At 41.3% G+C, this 18,645-nt stretch overlaps 1 protein-coding gene across 10 annotated transcripts in view; it reads left to right on the top strand.

The window, feature by feature from the left end:
- rxrba (retinoid x receptor, beta a) overlaps positions 1 to 12,374 on the top strand; it is a 22,699-nt gene extending 10,325 nt beyond the window's left edge. For 8 of the 10 annotated variants that reach the window (XM_027163625.2, XM_047816029.1, XM_027163624.2 and 5 more), the window contains 10 exons: positions 1 to 24; positions 561 to 714; positions 1,212 to 1,391; positions 1,510 to 1,670; positions 1,787 to 1,916; positions 2,092 to 2,224; positions 7,765 to 7,806; positions 8,094 to 8,185; positions 8,278 to 8,383; positions 10,610 to 12,374. The exon at positions 1 to 24 is cut by the window's left edge and continues 206 nt beyond it. In XM_027163625.2, coding sequence (XP_027019426.1) covers positions 1 to 24; positions 561 to 714; positions 1,212 to 1,391; positions 1,510 to 1,670; positions 1,787 to 1,916; positions 2,092 to 2,224; positions 7,765 to 7,806; positions 8,094 to 8,185; positions 8,278 to 8,383; positions 10,610 to 10,757 — 1,170 coding nt within the window. In that variant the 3' untranslated portion in view covers positions 10,758 to 12,374. The remainder of the gene's footprint in view (positions 25 to 560; positions 715 to 1,211; positions 1,392 to 1,509; positions 1,671 to 1,786; positions 1,917 to 2,091; positions 2,225 to 7,764; positions 7,807 to 8,093; positions 8,186 to 8,277; positions 8,384 to 10,609) is intronic. The other 2 variants (XM_027163621.2, XM_027163622.2) reach the window with 2 other exon arrangements.
- Positions 12,375 to 18,645: the final 6,271 nt, after the last annotated feature.

The following is an 18,645-nucleotide window of genomic DNA, read 5'->3' on the forward strand; positions in this document are numbered from 1 at the left end:
TACGGCCCTATCAGCAGTCCACAGGTAAGAGTCTGTGTTTGGAGCCAGTCTATGAAAAGTCTTGGTCCCAAACATGATGTTCCTGAGCTACTGTGAGTTCTTCTGGAACGTTCTCACTAATCTTCATCATGCAACAAGACAATGATCCAAAGACAAATGCATCACAAAGACAAATGCGACAGTTGCAGGCTTCACGCAGTAGCAAGGATTATATGTAATATTACATGAAGACAGTCTGTTCCAATACTTTTGCTTCCCAGAAATCTCAAGTAGAAGGTGAATTGTTTTGATTCATTCAACATTAGAACTGAAGCCTGGGTGTGGATATTATCAGAGGACATTACTATACAACATCGTTTGTGTGAGAGAATTACTTGAATTAAGACGCTGGACCTCAGATACCGTTGAACGTCGAGATTCTTAATGAAACATATGTTTGACATGAGCGTATGATTTCACCTGTACAGGAGCTCATGTGATCTTATTCCCATAGTTTGTTAGACATTTTGTGTTATGATAATTTAATAACAGATTATTCTTTTTCTTCTCTTCTCCTCCAGATCAACTCCACTGTGTCCATGTCCGGCCTGCATGCCGTCAGCAGTTCAGACGACGTAAAGCCGCCGTTCGGCCTGAAGCCGCTTTTAGGCCACAGCCCCGGACCCACCCTCTCTCAGAAACGGCTCTGTGCCATTTGTGGCGATCGCTCGTCCGGTACGTTTACACCATCCTGCACTTCAATTAAGGAGATGGGGTTAAATATTCTCCACTTCTCAATGCTTTCTCCTGATGACTAACACATAAAGCACACACAAAGCACAGCTAATTATAGCACAGTTACTGTAACGTGGAAGTTAGAAGTTGTGGGTTTTTCCTAGTGTTCAGTAGTTAACACAACATTGTGCCAGACTGCATTATGCATATCGTGTACTGTAGCTTAGTCCCTGGTTTCTACGCCAAGGAACTTCCACAATCCCACAGACATATGCGCTGAGATAACAAAGCGTCATGTCAATGGGCGGGGCTTAACTCCACTGTTTATATCTACTGCTCAGTTCATATTCTGGCCAAGCCCTAATCACAGCTCCTACATGACCAGAACTACAGCAAGAGCTCCAGTTATCCCTGTAGCTGCACCAGGAATCAGGTCACGTCTACACATGTAAGAATCACTGATGACGTGTGTTACTTTTCTTATGACCTTACTGTAGGAAAGCACTATGGCGTGTACAGCTGTGAGGGCTGTAAAGGCTTTTTTAAACGCACCGTCAGAAAAGACTTGAGCTACACATGCAGAGACAACAAGGACTGTATGGTGGACAAGCGTCAGAGGAATCGCTGCCAGTACTGCCGTTACCAGAAATGTCTAGCCATGGGAATGAAAAGAGAAGGTAAGAGTTAGAATAGATTTACAGACTTTTACACACTCCTACACGTCTCTGAGGTCCGTCAGGAAATTTCAACAAACCAGCATTTTTGGTATCGGATTTTTCTGTGTTTGTGTCGCAGCTGTTCAGGAGGAGCGTCAGAGGAACAAAGAGCGAGAAGGAGAAGTGGAGTCCACCAGTGCAGTGAATGAAGAAATGCCAGTGGAGAAGATCCTGGAAGCGGAGATGGCTGTGGAGCAGAAGATCGAGCTGCATTCCGATGGAAGTTCAGGCACCAGCTCTGTGAGTCCACACCATGAACAGCTTGACCCCAATCCTCATTGTGGTGCACATGATACCACGTGAATATCTCCAACCCTCTTCATCTCTCTCTCTTTTTTTTCCACCTGGACTTTCAGGAAAACGATCCCGTCACGAACATCTGCCAAGCAGCTGATAAACAGCTCTTCACTCTGGTGGAGTGGGCCAAGAGAATCCCGCACTTCTCAGAGCTGGCTCTCGACGATCAGGTCATCCTTCTGCGTGCTGGTAATTGCTTGCACTCTTCTCATCGTATCTCTGGTTTGACGTTTAAACAGACAGCCATAACCCCAGTCACAGACCCCCCCAGTCACAGACTTTAATCAGTAAGATAACAAACCTGTCCTGAGCTTGTTTAAAGTAAAAAAAACAAACTCCCAAAACTTCCTTTTTGTCTTCTCAGGTTGGAACGAGCTGCTGATCGCCTCGTTCTCTCATCGCTCCATCACTGTGAAGGATGGCATATTACTGGCCACTGGACTCCACGTGCACAGAAACAGTGCACATAGCGCAGGAGTGGGAGCCATCTTTGATAGGTAATCATCACTGTCATGTTAACAATTAGATTATTATCAGTCCAAACTCACTCTAGTATAAAGTCAGTGTTATAGTATGTCAGAAGTCTTCTGACTGTTCTGTAGTGGTGTTTACACTTTCTGCTCATTTCAGCCAGCCTTGTATGTGAATCCGCTAAATGAATGAAGATCAGCCTCGGAGACGGTTTAGTCTGAGTACGGTTTAAAACATGGTGGTGCAGAGAGTTGTGTGGCTCGCCTGGAGGGAGGAACGTCTCAGGAGCCAGTGGGTTAGAACTCATAAAAACACTGAGGTTTTAAACTAAAGGTGAAGAGGATTGACATGAATAGAGCTGAATAGAGCCAGCGGTTAAAGTGGGCACCGATATACTCTTTTAAAGAGGGTCATGTGTGATGACACCCTCAAAGAAATGAAGTGTCTTCTAGCTGTGGGTTATGGTCACTTCATAAAGCAGAGATAGCTTTGATAATTTGTTCTCACTGATGCCTCTACTGCATCAGCCTCAGTTTAAGATGTGACTGTAGGCAGCCTGGACCTCCTGAAGTCCACCGATCTTCATGATACTGAGTTGAACATTCAGAACCCGTGCATGATGGATCAGGTTGGCAGAGAAGGCTGTGGTTGGAGAGGAATCGGGAGAGGAGCGGTGTTTAGATCTTCAGTCCCACTGGGCAATGAACGATCTTCTGAGGATTGCGAGGTGAACATTGGAGAGGGACAGAGAGGAAGTGATGTAACCAAGAGAGGGCAGTAAAACCTGATTTAACTACATATCTGTTCAAGACTGGATTCTTTTCACCAGTCTGCCCTCAGCTTTTATCTTTTTATCACCCTGAGCTGTCTTTGCACAGTCTCTTGGGTTTGAGGAGGCACAAGAGAAGTGGGATGTTTCTGTTTGGATCAGAGATTCCAGTCATTTTGGGGGGGGGCTTATTGGATCTTCCTTATGAACCTTCCTTATGAACTGTGAAGGCTGCTCTGGTTTTTTTTATCTGCAATTAGAACAGATTTTTAATCGATCATGCAAAAGAACCTTATGCCTTTTATTGCCTTCTGTTTATTTCTGCTGTAACGCGCAGAACATGCCTTGCTTTTTGTGACTCTGCCCCCTAGTGGACATATTACATGTGAGATCTGAAGACTTTGTCTTGCTCTTGGAGAAGTTTAAATCATGGGAGGAGAGCCAGAAAGCTCCCCAAAACAGGTGTAGCACTCTACCCATTTTAGGGTACGAAGAGGAAAGAGATGTGAGAGAACTTTGTGAAGGACCGTGCAGGGATGATTAAAGTTTCAGCCCCATGGTTATACAATTTTGACTGTCACTGGTGTAGATGTAGATGACATGAACGTCCTGGCCTAAGAACTAGTCTGGCTCCATTATCAAAACTGCCCAAGACTTTCCTTGTGCTCACCTTCAGAGCTAGGACATGTTTTGCGAGGATCATTGTGTAATACCTAATATCTGAAATTCATGCTGCAAACAACATTTTACAGTTTGCCCCACAAAATCCCTGAAGAGGCAATCTGTTAGCCCTACATTACTTGTCTTAGTAATAGGTAAAGCAAGAAATAGAGCACTAGTGTCTTGAGCTGTTTATAGTTCCAGCCGGGGAGTAAACAGCGGTGGTGATGATGGAATGGTTGGATGGCTGTACGGTTGTGTGAAGCCCTTTTGTTTCCAGGTGTTAAAGACGAAGGATTCCACAAGTTGCCCCAAACAATCCTATGATATCCTGCTCCATGTCGGAACGAACGCAACAGTCGTTTCCTAGCAAACACACTGCAAATCTCCTGTTGTAAAGATTCTATTGGATCCAGCGTCCGGGAATCATAGACCTTTTGAGATTGTCGTTATATATTATATTATACACCATATATACCACCAATATATCAGGGCATGTATCTTTATGCAAAGGAGTGTCACTTAGACCGGAAGACTGCACTGATGCTATGCAAGGTACAGTATTGTATACTAACTGACATACTGCTCACTTACTGTCTGGTGAGTTGATCAGGGGGTCAGTTGGGATTTTGTGCTGCCTGCATTTGAGTGTTTATTGTCGATCTGGAACATGCACATGGTAATAATGGTTGCTTTCTGCAGACTATAAGACATTTTGGAAGCAAATTGTTGCCATACCAGTGACTTTCAGTTCGACTGAAGGTTTTCTTGTTTGTTGTGGTTGAAACCTAGAGAACAAGTGAGGAATTTAGAGAGAGCAGAGCATGACATGTAAGTGAGACTCGCTACCAGTTACATACATACATACATACATACACACACACACATATATATAATGAGCTAGTTAACTTAATCAAAAATGACATCAGCGTTCCACATATGCATTGTGGAGGGTGAGATAACAATAACTATTTAAACATTTAACATTAACTTTTAAAGCATTCATCAGATTATAGTTAGATCATGGAGGCAATCGAGTATATTGATATTGAGAAGTATGACACAGTGGTGTATTAAATTCTGTTTTTGTCACATACTGTACACCTTACGCCATGTAGTGAAATGCTTTGTATGACTGTCCTAAAAAAATGCCAAAAGTAGAGAAAAGAACACAATGAGTGTAATCAAACATGTGCTAGAGTCCTGATTTCCTACATGGTACTGACATCGTAAACAGTGTGGTGAGGACAAGCTCAAACCTTAGTGTGATGTGCCCCTCACTTGCTGATAGAATTATTAAGGGGTCACATGTATAAGGTGTTTTATAACCCTGTAATAACTGCAATGATTCTTCTTTAGCATTTCTCTTCCTCTTCCTTATCTGGGAACCTCTATATTATATCCCACTGATTCTTTAGCTTCTCCCAAACACAAACATGCAGTGTTCAATAAATTATTTAACATTTTGCACTGTCCGTTAGTGTTCATTAAGTTATTTAACATTTTGCACTATCTGTTAGAGCAGGGGTTCCCAAACTTTTCAGACGGCGACCCCCAATATTAGACTGCTGACGACCCGCAGACAGCCACCTGACTTCTGTGTGCAGGAGCAGGCCTTTGTGCTCTGATCCCGTTTCATTAGAGAGTGGAACACAACCGTGTGTTCAGTGGACGTGATTTTATGTAATTAACAATCTTCACAGCAGTGTCAAGAACATGTTTAAACTCTGCATTCAGGGTTTTGCACGCGAGGGCTTCTCTGTGTATGATGCAGTGTGTGAAATTGAGGTGAGGTGCAACTTGGAGGACTCGTGCCTTCAGTCCTTTCTTTTTTCCCAGCATTGCCCCAGCTCCGTCTGTGCACACTGTTATGCACTCGCCCCAAGATAGTCCTTCATCTTTAAGTTTGCTGTCCAGTTTATTGAAAATGTCCTCGCCCATGCATGATCCCTCCAGTTGCGTGCAAAATAACATTTCCTCATTTAGTTTCCCCTCAAAAATATACCTAACAAATACAAGGATTTGTACACTGGACACATCTGTGGATTCATCAAGTTGTAAGGCATATCACTCACTCTTCTTCACTCTGTCTATCAGTTGACACTTGATATCCTGAGCCATGTCTGTAATGCGGCGGGATACAGTCCCATCAGAGAGCGGCACTTGTTCCAGCTCAGCGGCCAGTTTATCTCCATGCATGATGCGACTCATAACTGTTGCTGCTGGTTTGATTAAAGTTTCTCCAATGGTGTGTGGTTTTTTTGTTTGTGCAATTAAATATGCCACCTCATATGAAGCCCTCTGAGCTTTATTGGGATAGTTGTTTGTTTAATAAGGACTTTCTTTTGTCCCTGTAACTCTTTCTCCTTTTTGTGGAAAAAGTCAGTGGGTTTATCTGTGAGGCTGGGGTGTTTGGTGTTCAGGTGTCTTTGCATTTTCACTGGCTTCAAACTCTCATGTGCGAGGACTTCGGAACACACAACGCATTGAGGGTGTTGTACCTGATTTCTAACAATGCACATGAAACCATAGTTTATGTATTCCTCTCTGAATTTTCTGGCTTTCGAGGAGGGATGGTCCGTTTGCAGGGCATGGGTTTGGCGGGCTGCCCCTCCAGAGGTGGAGGGTAGTCCGGGCGGCTTATCCTCTTCTCTGCCCTCTGCATTTTCCGCTGATCCCGCTCCCTCATCAACAGGCATCTCTGCTCCCTTCTCTTTTTCTTTTGATGATGATAACCACCATTTAATTTTTGATTGAGTTTAGATCTCAAAATAGACCAACTGCTGTTTAGCAAAACACCAAATGTGCATCTAGCTAGCGCATGTTGTTGTGCTGTAAATTGTGATTGACGCCGTAACTTAACTGTCGTAATTAATCGGAGCAAAGTTTTATTTCCAATTTATTTTAATTATCCTAAATTTATACTCGCATCATTACAACATTTTTTAATATCTAAATAAATAAATAAAATAAAATAAAGCTTCTGGAAATCATCTCGCGTTCCCTCCGCCTCCCACTCTACGACCCCCACTTTGGGAACTGCTGTGTTAGTGTTCAGTAACATATTTAACATTTTGAACAATATGTAAAAGCTACTTTTGCAAACTACTCCTAGGGTTTGATGGGACACATTGGGAGAAAACGTCATTAAATATGGTCATGTATGGTCAAGGGTGCTTGGACCCTGCAAACTGCCACCTGTGATTATGTGGGATGAGGTAGCCTAGCGGTTAAGGTGTTGGCTACCAATCGGAAGGTTGTGAGTTCGATGCCTATGTCCACCAAGCGGCCACTGTTGGGCTCCTGAGCAAGGAGCCCAACACCTTAACCACACCCTCAATTGCTCAGCTGTATTAAAATGAGATCAAATGTAAAGTTGCTCTGGATATACGTGTCTCCTAAATGCTGTAAATGTGAATGATTATTATTATTAGTAGTAGTATTAGTAGTTTGTAGGAAAGACACCGCCATTCATGTAAATAAGTTATAAATGTCTACACAGACACACACATTTCTTCATCACAGCACTTTTAATCTGCTATAATCTCTTTATTTTATAAGTGCTATTCGCATTTAGGTTCTTTTTATCTGATTTTTTTTTTTTTCCTTGAAACAAATCTTGGAATAACCAGTTGCAGGCTGCTGTTTGAGATTCACCTGCTTCATATCGTTTGCACTTGTTTGTTTTTTGTTCTTTAACTTTGCACGGCTGATCTTTAACGCTGTGGCATCAGCTACTTAGCTACGTATTAAAATAAATAGTTGTCATTGCTCACTCTGTTCCTTCACGCTTGTGCTTTAGCTTCATGCTTAACTCTGTCCATCGATCAAGATTTTGTAACACAACAAAATCAGGATCAATTTATTTTTTATTAGTTTGTTTTACCTGCTTGTATGTTTAGATTGTGTAAGCCTGCAGTTTGCTATCTTGTTAATACCCATTGTGTGTGTTTGTGAACCTTCCAAGTGCCCAGACAAATGCTTCTCAACAAGAGCCTGCAGCTTGTTAGTCCTTAAATGGGCCCCACTGTCTCTGCTGGTGCACACAGTCAGAACCTTTTCAATGAGGAAGATGTTAAGTGTAATAATCTGTGTATTGACATACGTTGTAATAACACATTGTGATTGAATACACAGGGAGAGTACGCACAATGCAGAGGTTGGGGCCATATTTGACAGGTAATAAAGCCACACCACACAACACAAATATATTCCAAAGCCAGCAAAAGAAAAAAAAACCTTAAACATTCTTTTTCTTTCTTTATTTCTTTTTTTATTGGTGGGTAAAGAGCAATGTGTGTGTCTGTCTCTGAATGATGTATTTCTGCTAGAACTGTTCCTCTGCGCCACTATTTCTCTATACAGCTCTCTAACAAACATGCTGTCACTTTTTTTATGCATGTTCCCCCGTTCTGTCGTCCTACACTATATCTCCTGTGTGTGTGTGTGTGTGTGTGCTCATGCAGGGTGCTGACTGAACTAGTGAGTAAGATGAGGGACATGCAGATGGATAAGACTGAGTTGGGATGTCTAAGAGCCATCATCCTTTTCAACCCAGGTACTTAAACAAAAAAAACGCAAGTATCATATCCGGTGCTACAAAAATCAGCAGAAAAATCCATCTTCCTTCTTCCTGTATGTGTTTCACAGATGCAAAGGGGCTGTCAAACCCAAGTGAAGTGGAGTTACTGAGAGAGAAAGTCTATGCTGCACTAGAAGCTTATTGTAAACAGAGATATCCTGACCAGCAGGGCAGGTACGTGATGACGCCATAACATCTAACCTGCTCTCCACAGACCTCAGTGATCACATCGAGCTCCATCACTGTGTAATACTGAGCTGTAAACATCTCAGAATGCTCCATCACACCGGCCTTAATGCTAGAGAGGCTAGAGCGTGTAAAAGGCAGATGGCAGATTCAGAGCACAGGGAAAAGATTCTCCTGAGGGGGGAAAACACTGGGTCAAAACCCAGGTACTGCTGATCATCTGGTTAGTAAAATCCCTACAGTGATACATGGTGGTGGCGGCGGCATCATGCTGTGGTGGACATTTTCAGTGTTGTTTTCCTGCTTCAGATAGATATAAACATGAGCACTGCTTTATTCTGATCTGTTGTTAGGTTTTGCAAAGCTCACAAAGCCCCAAAACCTTTTACCAGATAATTCTAAAGTGTAGACAGCCCTGTTTAAGGCTGAACTCCCTTATACCTTTGTTAGGGATGCAACTGAACATTTTCAGGCACTAATTACATAGTGAAATGATTAACATGCCTACTAACCCTGTCATTTAGTAAGCGAAGCACCTTCAAATGACTGGACTTGTTTATTCGTTAGCTCAAAACAAAACAACAGGAATCTGAAAGGACGGCCAGGTGTATAGGTGTTTAAGAGAAGCCTGGAAAAATCAGAACAGACTGAATAAATGAAAGGCCCGTAGTTATGTGTGAAGTCTAACACCAGTGATCTTAATGGTGATTCTAATCAGACAGATGGTTTGTTTACTTTTCATCCTTTCATGTGCAGGGTTTTTCCTGGGTCAAATTTGGTCTTTGGTGGTGGCTGACCGAAATGGTAATCCACACACAGCAAAGGGCCTTTTTACACCTGGTTACTTCATGTGTTTCTCTATTCTGATAGCTATCTGATTTGTTAAAGCTTCCATTTACATTAGGCCACATAGATGGGTCTTGGCGATTCAGATATCAATCCAATCTTTCTACTCTCACCCAATATGCAAATATATAAAATATATTACCTAATTTTTGGGGTAATTGAAATGGAACACGCTTTGGTGTATGCGGTTGCTACAAAAAACAGCAGTTACTCTTTGCTGCATTTTTGCTGGCAGCAGCAGTGCATTTTAAGACCCGACGAGACCCCTGGGTGAAAGATCGGAGCCAGCGCTGGTGGGAAAACATATTTATTTCTGGCGTGATGCATGACTCGCGAGTCACCTGCGAGTGACCTACTTCCGTTTGGGAGGAGTATAGCACTGACGTATGTGGCTTGAACAACCACATTCACTTACACCTGTCCAGTTTCATATGAAATGCATCCCAGACCACCTCCTGAAGTGGTTTGAGCGATCGAATTTATATCCGTCTCGAAACTGTTTCGGAGGGCATTTACACCTGGTCTTTGTACGATGGGATAGCTGTCGGATCACAGAAAACGCATGAAGTGACCAGGTGTAAAAACCCCCAAAGAGTACCCTAGTACCCACATGATCCGCAATCCCAATATTGACAATAAATGTTAAATTTAAAATAAATACCAAGAAACAGTTTGTGTGGTGTTTTTTTTATCCTATTTATTCATGAAAAAAGATCACTGCCAGGCTAGATAGTAAAAGAAAGCGATTACAACTTATTTTACATGTAAACATCATCTATACCAAAGTATATTTGAAATGTCAAAGGTATCACCATTTATCTATTTACAAATATCACAGCCTGCAGATGAACATTTAACTCATCTTTTTTTATTAACACCGTAGAACCTTTTTACAAGATCTCTGTAGTCGATTTCATCCTGATGGGGCCCATCCACAGCCATCTTGCAGCATACGTCTAAATGTTGGTCCTTTTTCATTTTAGTATAATATCAATTAAAAAGTAGCATTAAAAACTTAGCGTTGAAAGGTGTAATAGTGTAATTTAAAATTTTATAAAATTAGCAGCTAGCTAGCAACAGCTTGCTTTGCTTTTATTTAGTTTCATCTCACTCCAGGGGGCCACTTCGTCAGTAGCCTGCTTCACGCACAAAACCCAATTACACATCAAATAAGGCTTTGGCAGGACAAAAAATCGTTTTGGCGGCCGCCAAAAAATTTTCAATGTAGGAAAAACCCTGATGTGTTCATACACGATTCACAGATAGAGCACTAAACATTGTACATACGGTTTATTAACATGAACAGATAATACATTTAAACACAACACTGAATGAGCACTAAATGTGTCTTCTGTCCCTGTGCACTAGGTTCGCCAAGCTCCTCCTCCGGCTGCCAGCGTTGCGCTCCATCGGGTTGAAATGCCTGGAGCACCTGTTCTTCTTCAAGCTGATTGGCGACACCCCCATTGACACCTTCCTCATGGAGATGCTGGAAGCTCCCCATCAGCTGACCTAATGTTGGACCACTTTCTAGCCAGTCGTATCTGGTTTGCACCAGGGTGTACCGATAGCCTGGACATTGGGGCTTCACTGTGTCTGTTCGATCTCCTGCTTACACCTTCCTTTATTCTCTCCTTTTCTTTTCCCCCCTTCCACCTTCGTCTCCTATGCTAGTATCGCACCAAAAGAAAAAAAAAAAAAAAGACTTTTATCTCTCTGGGATATGAAGTGGGGAAATTTTACATTTAAGATTGATTTGTATTTTGCAAATGAGGCTTTTCAGAGCTTGTTTTGGGTTTAATTTCCACAGCCTTTGTATGGATAATTGGTGCTCAGCATTGTTTTTATCTGCTACAAAAAAAATCCAGTCGGTACGTTTCTTTACTCACTACAGCTCTCTCTTGTGACCCGGACATCACTCGTCGTATCCCTAAAGCTGCCTGTAGCAGTACATCTCTCCTTTTTAGACCTTCCTCTGATGAACTTTAACCCCGTGAACCTGCAAATCTTGGATCTGAAGTGTGGGCTGGTAGTAAACGACAGCACGGTCCTGGTGTCCTCCACTGCAGGTCTTATTACTGCATCACTGTTTCTCTGGTATCCAGCAGGAAGAACATGGAAGTGCTCAGGAGCTGAAGAGCCGTTAGAAACTAGCTACTGCATATAAATAACCTTCTGTTTAACGAGCTAACAAGCAAAAGGCACTTAACTGCTCACTCACTAGTTTCTTTACCGAAGGCCCATAATCAACTGATCAGACAACGGCAGATAAATGCGCAGGAATCTATTGGATCACAATGTCTTCCCCTCTATGGAATTCTGTGCTGTGGATCAGAATGAGAAGGTTCTGGGCTTCCCAAACACCAGTGAGAACACCACCAGTGTTGCATTTCAGGTAAACACTTGATGCATAAATGCTCAGCAGTTGGCTCGTGTGTTACAAGAAGAAAGAACATAAACCAAAACAACACACTTTCACAATCCTGAAACACATCGTGGTGTCTGTTGCCCCGCCACTTCACACAGATAACCGGAGCTTTGGTGTCGTTACAGTCGACATGGGCGCAGGTTTCAGTCGGTTCACAATCACAACAGTTTAACCCTCTGGGCCTCATGGATCATGTGCAGCTCAGTACTTCATCTAGATAGAAGGAACTGAGGTTCCTGTGAATGTGGAGTGAGGGATGGAGCCACTGAACAGTCAGATGTTTGACCCTGAGCAGGTACTGTTTCTTTCCATCCCCAACCTCCTTGTGATCTAGACCTCTGTACTATCCAGGACTCCGGGTGTTGATCTGTCTCCGCTCGCCACAGGACTCCACCCCAGACCCACACAATGACCCCACATTCACTTTGAATAAATGTCTGTGTATACTGTGATGTACAATATGTGAATCCAATCACTTCTTTATTTTTTTTTCTTGTGCCAAATGTGACTCTCTCTCTCTCTCTCTCTCTCTCTCTCTCTCTCTCTCTCTCTCTCTCTCTCTCTCTCTCTCTCACACTCACACTCACACACACACACACATTATATTGTGTTTAAAACTAGTAATAATAATTAGAAATAAAAGCCCAGGGTCAGTCAGTTAAGTCCTTGTTAAGGACTTGACAGGTTCTACATTCCCTAACAGTGTGTGTGATTCTCTCACCTTTATTTTATTGTTTTAAAAATGTTTACAGAGACGTTAATAGGAAGGATTTCACTCTAACAGTTAAAACCAGCATCCAGGCAGTTTATACACCTCAGTGTAGAAAGGTGAACGTCATTGTCTTAATTCTGTAACTGAGCACAGGCCGAACTCCAAACCTGTGTGAGTGAGTGATAGGGGTGTGTGTGAGAGTGAGATGATTGGGTGTGTGTGTGTGAGATGTTGGGGGGGGGGGAGTGAGTGAGAGGTGTTGGTTACAGAGAGATGTTGGGCGGAGGTGAGTGAGAGATGTTGAGTGGAGATGTTGAGTGGGGTGAGTGAGTGAGTAAGAGATGTTGAGTGGGGTGAGTGAGTGATGTTGAGGGGGGGTGAGTGAGTGAGAGATGTTGAGTGGGGTGAGTGAGAGATGTTGAGCAGGGGTGAGAGAGTGAGTAAGAGATGTTGAGTGGGGTGAGTGAGTGAGTAAGAGATGTTGAGTGGGGTGAGTGAGTGAGTAAGAGATGTTGAGTGGGGTGAGTGAGTGAGTAAGAGATGTTGAGTGGGGTGAGTGAGTGAGTAAGAGATGTTGAGGGGGGTGAGTGAGTGAGTAAGAGATGTTGAGGGGGGTGAGAGAGTGAGTAAGAGATGTTGAGGGGGGTGAGAGAGTGAGTAAGAGATGTTGAGGGGGGTGAGAGAGTGAGTAAGAGATGTTGAGTGGGGTGAGAGAGTGAGTAAGAGATGTTGAGTGGGGTGAGTGAGAGATGTTGAGGGGGGTGAGTGAGTGAGAGATGTTGAGGGGGTGAGTGAGTGAGAGAGATGTTGAGGGGGTGAGTGAGAGAGAGAGATGTTGAGTGAGTGAGAGAGATGTTGTGGGGTGAGTGAGTGAGATGTTGGGGGGTGAGTGACTGAGAGATGTTGAGGGGGTGAGTGAGAGATGTTGGGGGTGAGTGAGTGAGAGATGTTGGGGGTGAGTGAGTGAGAGATGTTGGGGGTGAGTGAGTGAGAGATGTTGGGGGTGAGTGAGTGAGAGATGTTGGGGGTGAGTGAGTGAGAGATGTTGGGGGTGAGTGAGTGAGAGAGATGTTGAGTGAGTGAGAGAGATGTTGGGGGTGAGTGAGTGAGAGATGTTGAGTGGGTTGAGTGAGTGAGTGAGAGATGTTGAGTGGGGTGAGTGAGTGAGTGAGAGATGTTGAGTGGGGTGAGTGAGTGAGAGAGAGATGTTGAGTGGGGTGAGTGAGTGAGAGAGAGATGTTGAGGGGGTGATATGCATGTCTGTGGTGGTGGTGTGTGTGAGGGACTTGTTTCTCTCTAACTTCATCCTCCACTACATGTATAGTTCTGGTTGTTTGACTCCGCTGTGTTCAGATCATGAACATCTGCAGTAAACATGCGTTTCCTCTGAGACAGGTGAAGCCACATAACTGCATCTTTTTATCCTGGAGCAGTTCTACACTCAGACGAATGGGACGTCTGTCCTCTTTACCCATGATCTGATAGTCACGCTGATTGACAGGGGAGAGAGAATAAGCCCCTCCCACCCAGACAGAACAGTGTTTTGGGCAGCTGTGGCATCATCAGGATCAGAACCTCCTGTGATCTCTGGACACACACGAGATCACAGTTCAGGCGACTTGTGAAAGTTTCAGCTTTAAAAGACTTAATTCCCAGGTTTTGTCTCTCCATCAGTGAGGAAGCTGGTGTTCTGCTGCCCCTGGTCATGTCTTACTGTGGACACTGCTGTCTCACACTGAGGACACTTTGTTGTGATCAAACTGGACTGATTGAGCTACACTGTTTAACTTCTAATACCTGAAACAAGCGATACTGAAACCCCCAGCATGCAGTGTGCTGTTTGTTAGCACAGGGCAACATCTGTAAAGAATACACAAAAATAAATTCATGGGAATCATCTTTGGAATATTATTTTGTCCCTTGGGGGCTTCTGAAATATGCACAAAGTGTAGAAGTCCTATTCTTACATTCAGATGCAACCATTAAACAGAAGACAGCAGATAAACGGTCACGTTTCTCTTGGCTTTTTTATGTCTGTGTAATAAAGTGCTTTAATTTCACTTCTGTTGTATGTTTTATTCAAGTGATGATTACTGTAGAGGATTCTGTGTTCTTCATTAACACTGACTAGGGTCTGTTTAAAAAAAAAAAATCCCAGCTTTAAACTTATTTAAGCTTCCTGCTAGTTGTTCAAAGGCTGATTAGCCCTGAGAAACAGATTGCTCTAACATGTCAGTTCCTTTAATCACTACATTGTACCCATGACCCCACACTGCTCTCCAACCTGTTTTCTCTGGAGTCCTTATTTATTAGTCTGTCTTGTTTTCCCCCCAGGAATCGTGTGATATTTGTTGATTTATTGCATTATATTAGGAGAGCGTGTGTTGTGTTGTACAGGAGCTTTACATGTAAACAGGTCGGCGGTCTAAAGCTCCTGAGATGCCATGAGCTCTGTGGTGTTCAGTCCAGCAGGACCCCCGGGTTCTACCTGAGCACCGCGCCTGTACTTCAGCTCTCTGGCCGCTAGAGAGCGCTGCTTCCTGAACAAGGAAACCGCTCACAGTGCAGAAGACCGTGTGATCTCCGTGTGAGGGAACACAGACTTACTTCATCTCCACCTCCATATACACCCTGTTTCTACACACACACACACACACACACACACACACATACACACACACATATACACACACATACATACCTACACACACATGCACACGCATATACATACACACACATACATGCATACATACATACATAGATAAACGTATACACACACACAAACTTACATACACCCTCTTTCTACACATACACACACACACGCTTCCGATGCATGAGCTGATAAAATATTGCACACTGCAAAAAAGTCAAATAAATATGTAAATCTACAATTTATTAAACCCATTTCTATACAATTGCCTCTTTTTAGTCGTCTTATTCTCTTAGCAGAATGAGATATTCAGTTAAAGTTCACATCAAACTCCAGAATGAGGAAAAGGTCTGTGACTGTAATAACCTTGTGGCATGGATGTCAGCACCAGAAGGTCTGATGTGAGAAGTGAGAATGTCACACACACAGGTCTATAGAGTTTACACAGAACAGTCTGTGAAAACCTAATAACTGTCCAGAGTCTGTTCTGTGAGCTGAAATGATGACTCGACTTGAGAAATCACTGACTTGAGCCCAGCTGACAGGAAGTAACTCAGATAGACATTTTACTTATCTCAGGATACACATCATGTCCGATATCACAACTGCACAGATGAAGACATCACATTTCTCCCTTCAGTTTATTTGTTATCATCTGTTCAGACAATACTGATGCTGCTCTTAGCAACTACAAGCAATAATAAAGATTATGTATTAAAATGATTATTTCTATTTAAGCACAAGATATATGAGATAATTGTTATAATTACTTTTAATAACTAAAAAATGAATATCATTAATTCATTTATTATTGATTTTATATGAAATCAAATATGAACTTTTAGTAACAGCTGAAATCGAACAGGACAGTAGTTTTGTGTGAGTGAAGGAAAATATAAACACATTTATCGTAAAGAAAAAAGGAGCTTTTTATTGCAACCACTTTAAAAAATACTGTCATGAAACAGGAAGTTACTTCTCCATTTCTCTGGCATTAACATCACCAGAACTATAAATAAAACCCACCACAGAACAGAAACGGCTAAAAACAGTTCCTAACTCTACCAACAATCAAAATGAAGGCAGCTGCTACATTTCTCCACATGAGAACTGCAGTATCTGTAACACTGACATGTAAAGCGAGAGTTTTCAGTCTGATGGAAGGACATGATGTACTACAGGAACACACCTGCTGGATATGGTGTGACATTTCTATAGTTCCCCACTCACAGCTCACAGACATTAGTTCCTGTTTACTGTTTATTGCTCAAAAAATGGAAGAAATTCTTGAGTTTTGTATATAGAACCTTTTGTTAAATGTACAGTGCTTGGCAAAAGTATTCACACCGACTGAACGTTACCACTTTGTAATGTTACAACCACAAACAAAGATGTATTTTATTGGGATTTTATATGACAGACAAACAAAGTAGCACAAAACTGTGAAGTGAAAGGAAAATGATAAATGGTGTCAAACATTTTTAACAAATATTTTTCAAAAGTGAGAGTGGGATTATAAATCATTATAAACACCAAGAGTGGGATTATAAATCATTATAAACACAGAGTGGAATTATATATCATTATAAACACTGAGAATGGGATTATACAGTAAATCACTATAAACACTGAGAATGGGATTATAAATCATTATAAACACCAAGAGTGGGATTATAAATCATTATAAACACAGAGTGGAATTATATATCATTATAAACAGTGAGAATGGGATTATACAGTAAATCACTATAAACACTGAGAATGGGATTATAAATCATTATAAACACAGAGAGTGGGATTATAAATCATTATAAACACAGAGTGGAATTATATATCATTATAAACACTGAGAATGGGATTATACAGTAAATCACTATAAACACTGAGAATGGGATTATAAATCATTATAAACACAGAGAGTGGGATTATAAATCATTATAAACACGGAGAGTGGGATTATAAATCATTATAAACACTGAGAGTGGGATTATAAATCAATATAAACACCAGAGAATGGGATTATAAATCATTACAACACTGAGAGTGGAATTATAAATCATTATAAACACGGAGAGTGGGATTATAAATCAATATAAACACCAGAGAGTGGGATTATAAATCATTACAACACTGAGAGTGGGATTATAAATCAAAATAAACACCAGAGAGTCTGATTATAAATCATTGTAAATACTAAGAGAGGGTTGATAAATCATTATAAACACAGACGGATTACAAATCACTATAAACACTGACAGTGGGATTATAAATTATTATAAACAACGAGAGTGGGATTATAAATCATTATAAACACGGTGAGTGGAATTATAAATCATAATAAACACTGAGAGTGGGATTATAATTTTTTATAAACACTGAGAGTGGGATTATAAATCAATATAATCACCAGAGAATGGGATTATAAATCATTATAAACACTGAGAGTGTGATTTCAAATCACTCTAAACACTGACAGTGGTATAATAAGTCATTATAAACACAGAGAGTGGGATTATAATTTATTATAGGCACTGAGAGTGGGATTATAATTTATTATAGGCACTGAGAGTATGATTATAAATCAAAATAAACACCAGAGAGTCTGATTATAAATCATTGTAAATACTAAGAGAGGGATGATAAAATAAAAATAAACACCAGAGAATGGGATTATAAATGAATATTAACAGCAGAGATTGGGATTAAAAATCATTATAAATCATAATAAACAATGAGAGTGGGATTATAAATCATTATAAACACCATAATAAACACTGAGAGTTGGATTATAAATCAATATAAACACCCAAGCGTGGGATTATAAATCAATATTAACACCAGAGAGTGTGATTATAAATCATTATAAACACCAGAGATTGTAATTATAAATCATTATAAACATAGAGAGTGGGATTATAAATGATTATAAACACTGAGAGTGTGATTTCAAATCACTCTTAACACAGAAAGTGAGATTATAAATGATTCTAAACACTAACAGTGGGATAATAAATAATTACAAACACTGAGAGTGGAATTATAAATCATTATAAACACTGTGAGTGGAATTAAAAATCATTATAATCACTGAGAGTGGGATTATAAATCATTCTAAAAACTTGGAGTGGGATTATAAATCATTACAAACACTGATAGTGGGATTATAAATCATAAACACCAGAGATTGTGATTATAAATCATTATAAAATCTAAGAGTGGGATTATAAATCCCTTTTTCCAAAGAGATGTTCTGAGCAGCCATGTGGTATCCTGGTAAAGGTGTTGGGCTACCAATCAGAATATTGTGAGTTCAATCCCAGGTCCACCATGCTGCCACTGTTGGGCCCCTGAGCAAGGCCCTTATCCCTCAGTTGTATTTAAAAAAATTAAATAATGTAGGTCACTCTGCCCCTCCTTGAACCGCCCCCCTCCTTGAACCGCCACCTTATTGTGGTGGAGGGGTTTGCGTGCCTGAATGATCCTAGGAGCTATGTTGTCTGGGGCTTTTGCCCCTGGTAGGGTCTCCCAAGGCAAACAGGTCCTGGGTGACAGGCCAGACAAAGAGCGGTTCAAAACCCCTTATGAGAAAAGTTAAATCAAGATCCGTGACGTCT

This window comes from Tachysurus fulvidraco, chromosome 7 (genome assembly GCF_022655615.1).
Source record: "Tachysurus fulvidraco isolate hzauxx_2018 chromosome 7, HZAU_PFXX_2.0, whole genome shotgun sequence".
Lineage (NCBI taxonomy): Eukaryota > Metazoa > Chordata > Actinopteri > Siluriformes > Bagridae > Tachysurus > Tachysurus fulvidraco.